Source organism: Acanthaster planci, linkage group LG19, assembly GCF_054643075.1.
Source record: "Acanthaster planci isolate LZ-2023a linkage group LG19, COTS_SCS, whole genome shotgun sequence".
Taxonomy (NCBI): Eukaryota; Metazoa; Echinodermata; class Asteroidea; order Valvatida; family Acanthasteridae; genus Acanthaster; species Acanthaster planci.
In genome coordinates this window covers 9,088,665-9,099,579 of record NC_141795.1, presented here as the reverse complement: position 1 = coordinate 9,099,579, position 10,915 = coordinate 9,088,665, and the positions used below count along the sequence as shown (strand labels likewise).

Genomic DNA, 10,915 nt, shown 5'->3' with positions numbered 1-10,915 from the left:
GAAACGCACTAACGAATTTTGGGTTTATCATAAAAGTTTTATTGTTTTGCTTTGCTTTCTTAAGACCCACTAACAAAGATGTCTAAATTTTGCTAGAACATTGCACAAAATGCGACACAGCCTGTTGGCTAAGCACAATAAAAAATAGTGGTAATATCAATGAACGCCATGAACATAATGTGCACTGTTCATAGAGGGCCATCATTTTGTACACGCATGCTTGCAAGCCTTAGGCCCTAACCATATTTGAAAGCGGTTTTTCACACGAAGGATTTTGTGCAACATGTATTAAGCCCTCTCTTCCCATTTGTCACATGTTAAAGAAGCCCACAAATCCACAATGTTAATATTTCTTAAGACAGGAGGGATGCAGTGGCCCATTTCCGGCCACACAGTGGGAATGAATGATCGCATCCCCTTAATTTACGCATATGTTTTGCTTTCGGAACATTTAGCACAAAAATTATGCATGATGATTTCTCTCTGTTTCCTGTATCAACCGAGCTTACGTCACGACTAAGCAAATAGACTCGCACCAGTCATAGAACAGTCAGGCAACTGGTGCACCTGACTTCATTGACACCATCCATCACGGCCTCTAATAATACTCGCAACTAAATTGTTTTTCCATTTTGCAAATTATAGATGTCACGGAAATTGCGTCCACTTTAATTTAGTAAAGGCCTTCAAAGGTCATCAGTTTAAAACCTGAAAAATAACGAAGTGCCGGCAAATTGATGAGTAAATTACTTCAAAGAAGTTATTCAATTATGAAATAAACTCAAGTGGCAGTATGAAATAAAGTCAAGTGATGCGCTTCCCCAGTTCTGGTCATGAAGTAAAATACTCTTCAAACACGTATTCCCATTGGCATCGTTTGGTCTCTCTTCTTTTTAAAAATCTTTTTGAAGGACGCCTGCTTCAGATTGGGATGGGTGTTGCATGCATTTTCCTCATCTGGCTTGGAACCAAAGGAGACCGTGGGACGGCTCACAGGGTCTGATTGTATAAATTAAATAATCTGCTGCAAGCTGCAGTACATTTTGTGCGCTGGGAGGATGCAAAATATACGCATTTCCCATTTCATTCGACGACCGTACTTAGGTAAAACCAAAATGCGTATATATCGAAATTGGTATCTCTCGTTTTATCAAAGTGAAATTTCATTGGCTGAATGCCACCGTTGTCTAATTTCAAGTTTTAAATTTAATTAAAATGGGGGTATGTGGCCAAGTGGTCAGGGTCTGTGGTTTCCAATCACAGGCTTGGAGGTTCGAATCCAGCTGCTGGCAGTATATGTTGTGGCAGGGCACCTCACCCCTGCTTGCCTCTCTCCACCGAGGAGTCACAGTATAAATGGGTACCAGCATTAGCTTGGAAGCATGTGATGGACTGGCATCCCATCCAGGGGGGAATAGAAATATTCTCAGTCGTTTCATGCCAAGGAAACCGGTGATAAACACTGGCCTGATAATGAGCCAAATTGGCTCAGACCAGACTTGCTTTTTTTCAATTGGTCACTGCTATCCTTGAGTTCCGAAAGAAACTCACTATTTTCGAGTGTTTTATATTAATAGCGAAGCTAATTGAAGGAATTGTCTTGTCATTTTCAAGTGTTTATTTCACGGTTTAGTTTTAATGGTCAGTGGACAGCCTTCAGTTGAGAAAAATGGGAAAAGCGTGTTTTGGTGCTGAAAAATACAATTGAAGGACTTTGGTCGGTCCGTTTTCCGGAAATTGTGGTTGCTGGAGTGCCTCAAGACAAGCGCAAAATTGTTATAAAAACATCATTGGAGACCGTAAGTTTGTTATTCCCGGCGATTCAACACCTGCGCAATGATGTTGAAGATTGTCGTGCTTGCAGTGTTGGTTTCCACGGCTTGCTCCAAGCCTGGGGTAAGTTACTTCTGGTCTAGCCTCGCGCACGCTCCGAACTTGTATTTGCACCTTAACGTTTATCATTTACTGATTGGTGGCATTTAGGAATTTTAACAGTTTTAATTGAGGAATTAAATTTTGACGGAGAGTATCAAATAGACAAAGAAAACCTGGGTATCCCAGTAGCGTATACAAGTGTCAATTCCTCGACTGAAGTACTCGATTTTTAGATCTCTATAGTGGCGTACTTCGCAACAGCTCAACAGTTCTTATGTCTGGACATCCACCGAAGTACACTTGAGCTTTATCAATTCAATTTAGTCAACTGAAATCAGCTGTCGAAATTATACATCTCTGTCATAATATATTTGGAAGAATTCAGCGTGAATTGCTTTTGTGTTATAACACAGGTGTTGAACAAAGACGATGAATTTTCTACCGAGGAGCTCATTCGTTACTTCGGTGTTGAAAACCACGCAGAAGGTAAACCTTCAGAACCAACCTCACTCACAGAAAGAATCACGAAATAACACAAACTTTCGTCTAAGTTCATCATGTAAACCTCCCTTCAGATCGTATTCAATAACGCAATAGTTGTGTTTGTCAATCAACAGACCTTATACATAAACATCACCGAAAATCCTCCTGTGGGGTAGTGATTGCAAAGAAGGAATCTCGTAGAGATGTACATGATGTGGCGTAAAATAATGCCTTTCCCTTTTCTTTTTTTTCGTGTATAGCTCCTGAGTATGAGGTCGTGTACCCACTCGTAGTCGAAGCTGACAGCAAGAGAAGTGTTGGCAACGGAGCCATTGCAGCCTCTTTCCTTGAACTGGAAGTCGAAGCCTTCGGAGAGACACTCATCCTCAACGTGGACCACGATGACAGCAACTATGCTCCTGGGCTCGAGGCTGAGATTTACACCGATGAAGGCATCCAGAGGGTGCCACTCAGGACAGACTGCGTCTACACGGGGAAGGTAGCTGGGGAACAGAACTCTATCGCTTCGGTTACCACTTGTGACGGCTTGGTAAGTCCCACGCGCGGCTTACACAACCGGTACGTGATTATGTTTACACATCAGTCGTCAAATGATTCGGAGTTTTGGACAACAGGTTCTGGCTTTAAGACGGCAAGAAAAAAGGTCTTAGACTTCGCACACCGAGTGTTCATTTCCAGCTTTTCATTGTACAGTGGTGCTATGAAGTTTCTGTATTTTAAAATTGAAATGATTTGCTTTCATGCCAGATGGCGGTGATATTTCGCAACGACGGGCGCGGTGAGCTTTACATCGAGCCACTAGAAGACAAACATGCCGCCAAAAGGGATGTTGGGCGTGGCCACCCGCACGTTGCTTATAAGAACAGACCACAAAAAGGCGGGGCTTTCTGCTCAGCTATCGGTAGGTCGCCTTTTAGGAGGTGATCGGGCTGGACCTGGTCACCTGTTTCTTTGGTATCGTCTCTTTGGTATTCTCCGCCCTTCCCCACAGTTGTGTAAGTTTCAATCCATGGACCTTAAGTTTCTCCCAAATACATGTAGTCACAATCTTTTGGCCTTGGAACCAAACTGACTCCGCCTCCGCTACCTGGATTTCCCGCCCATTTTGCTGATTTCCTATCTTGCAGACCCGCCGATCTTGCCAATTTCCTCCCTTGCAGACCTGCCCATCTTACCAATTTCCTCTCAAGCAGACCCGCCCAACTTGCCAATTTCCTCCCTTGCAGACCCACCCATCTTGCCAATTTCCTCCCTTGCAGACCTGCCCATCTTACCAATTTCCTCTCAAGCAGACCTGCCCAACTTGCCAATTTCCTCTCTTGCAGACCCGCCCATCATGCCCATTTCCGCCGAGGAGCCCATAGACACTGAATCAACCAAGTATCTGGAGCTGGCGTTCATTGCCGATTCGTCGTACACTTCCAGTCGTGGATCTACCAGCTCAGCCACCACCTGTATTAACACGCTTTTCAACGCGGTGAGTTTTATACACTGATCAATTTCGTTGCTGGATGTTGCTGGACTCCCTCTGTGAAATAAGTCTGTTGCAAGTTCAATTTGAATACAATCTGGTACACTGAGTTCTGATTGCACATAACCATAACAATTTGAATCTTCGTGCGGAAGACACTGTGCTATACCTCATAATGTGGGGCTAACTTTTGCATAGTAACAACCATCTCTGGAATGGACTGGTTCCTTTATGCCCTTCTTATCCGTTGAAAACAGTGCATTGGGTGCAAGGCGTCTCTAATGTAATCACTTATTAAAAGCTTGTGCCTAATCATGAAGTATAGCAACGGTGTCTTGAATGAAGTCAATGATGGAGACTTTAAATTGTTAGTACCAGATTTTATTCAAGATTAACTCGCAAAAGGCTTATTATAACACAGCTGCACTTTTATTTAAACTTTACTCTCAGAAGGCTTATTCAGGTACTCCAAGAATCAATTCACCGAAATGCTTTTGCAAATGACTTCCTACGAAATAAAATTCCATAATTCTTCTTTTGAACCAAGAACTCACTCTTCAATCACAAAAGCATTAAGGGAAAACTTCCACCCAACGAAGACCCGATCTGCATAATTACAAAGAGCATTTTAAAGTTCAGAGTTCATGCATGGTAAATGTAAACTTCAGGGAGAAGACTCAAGATAGATTATATTTAAACTATTTTCCCTAATGGTATGTTGATGGTCTTTTTAAAAGAGCTTTTTTTTCGATTCGCACGCTGGGGGTGGTGGTGTTCTTCAATGATAATCAATCTTTTTGTTCGTATACTTTCAAATCCAGGTAAAAAACGTGTTGCAATTGAGTTCTCTCAGAGGTACTGCACTGGTTCCAAAGCTGGTATACGTTAAGATCTTTGGCAAAACAGAGGTAAGTCGAAGTCAAGATTTGAAACGACTTGATAAAAGACTTTTCTTTAGAATTTGAATAAACATAATCACAAGGAAGAACTACATGAAAATGTGTTAACCTTGAAGGAATTGCTAGCGTTTATGTACCGAATAGAATTGAAGATTTCTCTCACTTAGACCCATTTATTGCTATGTTGATTTATTAGACTGGACTGACAAGTAATACTGATGGCAGTACCTATTTGGGTACCTGTCGTGTATGGCAAGATACCAACAACAGGCCATCATCGAGCAGTGAACATTGGGACAATGCTGCATTTTTCACAGGGTGCGTGTTCCTCGCTTTGAAAATCGATTCTGTTCTTAATCGCACTCTTGCATGCGATATTACACACCACTGTGGATTTTCTCTTCCCAAACGGTGACTGGTTTCTTTCGACATGTTCGATATCAACAAGACTTTTCTTTCATAAATTTCAGGCCTTGGAATGGTTATTTTTGTGTCTCTGTGTGCAGTAAGTTCAGTTAATATCAAACCAAGAACAAGGTAACAGATCAAAAATAGTAATGCTACCGAAATCACTTCTCTTGCAGTGGTCTTCGTTACACCTGAAGAATACCGGTGTGCATTAGGCAAGGTTAATCTTCAGCGATTTTCGTCAGAAAATATCCGTAGTTTAGGCTAAGCGGCACGAATAAAACAAAGACAGCTGCGTTTCTAAAGTTCATTGATTCAGGCTGAGACTGATTAAGCAAAATATGATTCAACAAATAAATGAGAAGTCAAAAGAAGCTAGATCCCTTAATGACTTTTAACTCATTGTTCGTCACTGATTTTCCATACAAGCAGAATAAACCTATCAGATCCAGACGCCGGTGAAAGCCTTCTAGGCGTAGCCTACGTCGGTACTTGTAAAGCTTGGGGTGCGTCTCTTAGTGAGTTCCGTAGTCTTGATGCCACAGCTGTCACGGCACACGAAATCGGACACAAGTGAGTTGACGTATACGCACAAACCCTTACATATGTATACTTGTGGGGTTGTTTCCTTTGTTCCCGTGTACAAAACTCCCACACAACACGGAAAAAATTTCAAATCACTGCCATTTCAACCAAATTCAGTTTCCTGGGTTGAAATGTCGACCGTATGTCCCTTATATAAAACACTACAATTTGCGATGAATGAATGGCACTTGAAAATTCCTAGTTTTTGAGTAAATTTGAATTATTTATTTTGTGAAAATCTTGTGGGGTACCACTTGAGTACCCCACAAGGATCAAATCTGGCCTTGTGGGGTACCTTCCATTGTTCCGGTACCCCACAAGGCACCATTTAAAAGCGCAAACACAACTGCAATACACGAACGCCCCGTGGTGCCACCATGTAAATATTGTCAAAAATTGAAGTACATCTTTATGAAGTTTATTGTTTCAACTTCGATTTCACGAGATATATGTTTCCCAAAGTTCGTTTGTACGAAATATATATTCTCCAATTCGTTTCTAATATTATTTAATATTGGATCTAATGTTTTTATTTTTGGAAACAAGTCGTTGTAATGGAGACATATAGTTTTGGATCAAATTCGATTGTTTTAATGAGATAAGTTTTTTTTCCAAATTTAATTTGACATACATTTTCAAGTTTGATTTGATATCGCCCCAAACGAACTCATCAGTGTCGTGTCGATACCAGTACCCAGTGTTAATGTTTTTGAATAAATTATAGCTTGGGAATGTACCACGATTCTTCCGGACCGACAAGTAGTTCCCATAATAGCTGCTCATCGAAGGGCTATTTGATGGCTGCATACAATGACAACCATCAAAAAGATCTGGGCTGGTCTACTTGTAGCCGATCCTACTACGACACTCGCATCACGTGAGTAGAAAAACAACTTTACTGAAATTTTGACGAGTATAGATAATAATCAGATGCTCGATTTGTCTCCTAAATATGACGAAAACAAATGAAAGAACGTTGTTCCTTACACACAATTGATCCTGTTCTTGTGTTTGTAGCCAAACCACCTGCTACAACGATGCCTAACTGGATGATCGGATTTATTGGGACACCACTCAAACTGTAAGTAGATAGCGCCATTATCTGTACTTCTCTTAAATTGTCAAGTTCTTGTATCATCCTCATTATAAAGGTCGTCTCCTCCCAGCACACTCTAGAATTAATATTGTTTGTGTATTTGTCTGTTTCTTTGAGGTTTTCATCATTTGAACCGAGTTTAAGATTATTGTCATTTGAAAAGAGAAATATTCACGATTAGATCGAAACTTAAAGGGAAGAAAATAAAATCTGAGAAGGTTAATTGTAAGCTATTAGCATGCTGAATAATTGCAAAAATCTTTTTTAAGTGTACTGTTTTAAAATTGTCAACAGTTATAGGTAAAAGTGAAAGGATAGATGGATGGAAGTTTTCATCTTTGGTTGAAAAAACAAGGTCCATTCCTTGTTAACTATGGTCTAAATGCTGTAAGATTAAATGTTACCTTTTCCTCGTTGTGAATTTTCTTGCAGGAGTGAGAGGAAAAACCTGCGACATTTCTGAAGTCTTCAAAATGCATTCAAAATACTGGTCACTGTTAAGTATTGTTCTCATCGTTCGTATTTATACGAACAACAGAGGTGGGTTGTCTTCAGCCGCAGCCAAGAGAAGTCCATCGATAATGCTCAGTCCGACAATGCTGAAATTGCATGATTACAATACAGAGCCCCAAGGCGAAATTAGATAAAAATTCAACTTGAACTGTAGTGATCTTTTGATCCATTAAGGGTGGAAAACTAAAATGCCCAGTTTTGAGATCGAACTATTTTTCGTTCCAGCTCTCGTCAGTGAAATAAGAAGTTCTAACGGCTATATAGGGGGGGGGTTAATGATGAAAACTATTTCCCCCGAATAAGTCAGCATTGGAACATTCGATACGCAGGAGGGGTGGTCATCTTACAGGAGGGCGCTGTTTATCCATTGAGTATAAACCAATACCCAGCTTATACTCTGGCACATTTCCTTTCGCCTTTTCCGTACACAAAAAAGGAGGCGGAGGAATCCATTGGCCCGTCCACCGGTTAAAATGTAATGGGAGGTGAGAAAACCCCGACTGGTCCCTAAGATTTGTACCCATGCCACTTCGTAAGGAACGAAGAATGAGCCTCTTTCAACTGTTTGTGCACTCACTTTCCAAGAAGACAGACTTGCAGCCTGACTTAACGGTGGAAGTGGCATTGAACAGAATGCTTAGCATGCTTGGAATGATTGTACAACTTCACTTGAAAGATAACAGTAAACTGTTATTTCCGTAGCAGTGATTTTAATACAACAAAAGCGAATCAAATATAATCAAATGCAAATTAGGTGCTTGCTCTAGTATTTGAGTAAATGTTCATATCTCGAATTTAATTTAAATTTGCAGCAGCTGTACAAACTTGATATTTCTTTGTTGTCATTATGTATTGAGGTGAAGGGAATAAATTTCAAACCATTCAACATTAAACAGTGTGGTTTGTGTGTCTCAATTAATATACAGCATACTGAGACGATATGATAGCTAAGGGTAACGGCGTATCTGGGTTTTGTTCGGGAGCATGCTTTTCCTACAAGGGCTGTCCTCTTTTCATTCGTAATAGAGTCTGCACACCCCGAATAGACAAGTGTTAGCATCGTTTCTAAAGTCTTGGCAACTTTCCAACTTTGTGAGGTGATAATTCTATTCTCAACAAATTGTGGATTGATAGTCGAGATTATTTCACTGCGGAGTGATCACGCACTATAGCACGAGTATTTTGGCTGTCAGGACTTTCATTTTCTCCGTCTTCCACTGCTTCTGGAACTGAACATTCAGAAACTCCATTGAGCAGTTTTGGCCCGGAAATTCCCCTTTTGACGGGTCATAAACATACCTGAATACTGGTGGTAAAAGGGTCAAAAGGTGTATTTCAGCTGCACTCTAAAATTCTCCGGTCAGATTGACCCAGAATTGGGTCCCATTCGGCGTGTCCCTTATCTGGGTCAAGAAATGACCCCCCCCATCGGGTCGTATTTGACCCTTTCTGGGTCAATCTGTCCCGGGAGTTTTTAGAGTGTGGCTTGTATTAATGAGCGTAATCGAAACGTTACGAAATATCTGTGTAATACACGTTGCAGCCAACTTGTGCACATTATTCCTTATTGCCGTAGTTGGCTGGGAGTGAGAGCACACTGGCTTGGAGGGTTTTCTCTTGGTTTCTTCGCTGATCCTGGTCCTCGCATCACATCACAACACAACGCATGCATCAGAGGAGTAAAGACTCAATAAATATCTGAATCAAAATTGCAGTTACCGCAAGTAGGCCTACTGGGAGCTGTTGAGGAAATTATTTTGCACTTGTAATTGGTCAGAGCGTCCCTCTTGGTGGTGATGACCGGTTCCATCTCAGCCCAATGTATTTCTAACACCGATCTCCTCTCTTTCTTCCCGAGTGTTGCCATGGCCGTGGTGTAGACGGTATCACTCCACTGTTAAGAATGTGAAGACCATATGGGTGCATTGCACCAAATGGTTGGATTTCTGCGCGCGAGCTCATTAATATTTTGTGATCCCTCGGGGCTTTTACAATAAGACACGCCATAACCAGGAAGGATCGTAGAAATATTTCTATGAATCCCGAATTTGGGACTGATAGTTTCTAGTTCGGGTTATTTCTGTCACAAATCGCCCCAAATTGCGGGCCTATTTTAGCTAGAGGCGGGCGGCCACATTCAGAGCTGAACGCATAGTTTTACTACTATTTTGGGGGTATCTTCGGGGAAAGGTGGATTAAAACCTTCAAGTGGCTAATCCCCCATAAAATCGAAACAAAAAGTGATCTTCTGGCCATAATCTTGAATTTCCAGTGAAAAAATTGAGGCCAACCGCTTCCCGAGAGTAAACTGGAGGCGCTACTTCGGTTTGATTTTGCACTGTTTTCGATGGGCGCGTATTATTTCCATATTATTTAAAGTATATTCAAATGATCCCTTAGAAAGTCTCCAAGAAGTAATAAAATGTATAAACAAAGTTATTGTTCAGGTTGATTGTAAAAAATACAACGCACCTACGTTTTAAGTCCACGTGTGGATCAGTGAAATGTCAAAGGTAAGCTATAATAATTAAAAATTAATGGACGCATAGACGTATAGCACCTTCCAGAAAGCATCCGTCGAAGAGAAACCAGATTTCTCCGGCTTGGAAACCAAGTCTATAGATTGTTTTTGTTTAATGCAACAGACTAATGAAAAGTCCTATGGGTTTATGGAGATCTTTTTCTAGTTCCAATCAATAAGTTTCAGCCCCTCTAACCTTTTTTTAAAGTTCTTCTGAAGCGCCAGAAGCCAATTGGAATATCCAACAGAGGGTAGGGGGAGCAGCTGCTTCAAATTTAATGGAAGGAAATCAGAAGTATGAACATTTCTCCCAGGGCAGGCACGTGATTTGCAGTTGCAGATATACTTTGTTGTTGGTCATGGGCCCAATACGGGCGTTTCACAATAGTGCGCTTCCAAGAGTTTGCAACGCGTTGGCCAATCACAGTGCGCGAAATTTGTCGACCCAATGCGCGTTTGGAAAGGGTCGACAAATTTCGCGCGTCGTGATTGGCCAACGCGTATCAAACTCTTGGACGCGCACTATTGTGAATCGCCTGTATTAATCAAAGCATCCAAATTTTATGTTTTGTTTCACACACACAGAGGCAAATTTTACTTTTGACAAAAGTATCAAGAATACCATCAGCAAAATGAATCTAGTTGTTCTTTTAAAAGCAATATCATAAGTTTGAAAACACACACACATGTGAATTTATATGTTGAGGCTGAAGCACGTGTACAACAGTGTCGTACATGTACAGGAGGGTATATACACGTACACACAAAACATTTCATGTACAAGTACACGGTGTATTGGACATGTACACATGGGTAGGCCTAAATCCCGGGGATGAGAATTCCCCAACTACCCTTAGGACGGGGGAAGGGCTATTGAATCACCCCCCCCCCTTTTTTGTGAGCAAAAAATTAAAGCGGACTGTGAAGAACTTTTCAGACTTCCTCCGACTAAAATGCGTCAATATCACTCCGAAAAGGGAAAACAATTATAAAAGCCTCCAATATGCCCTTTGAAATATATTTCATAGATGTACATCAATATC

The 10,915-nt window shown here is 41.1% G+C and overlaps 1 protein-coding gene across 1 annotated transcript; it reads left to right on the top strand.

The window, feature by feature from the left end:
- Positions 1-1,742: 1,742 nt before the first annotated feature.
- LOC110984949 (A disintegrin and metalloproteinase with thrombospondin motifs 4-like) lies at positions 1,743-8,244 on the top strand. The gene is made up of 11 exons (XM_087129954.1): positions 1,743-1,896; positions 2,289-2,361; positions 2,619-2,908; positions 3,127-3,280; positions 3,705-3,856; positions 4,672-4,758; positions 4,946-5,067; positions 5,590-5,730; positions 6,467-6,619; positions 6,760-6,823; positions 7,271-8,244. The coding sequence occupies exons 1-10, from the start codon at positions 1,837-1,839 to the stop codon at positions 6,785-6,787; spliced, it is 1,260 nt and encodes a 419-aa protein (XP_086986080.1). The 5' UTR covers positions 1,743-1,836; the 3' UTR covers positions 6,788-6,823; positions 7,271-8,244.
- Positions 8,245-10,915: the final 2,671 nt, after the last annotated feature.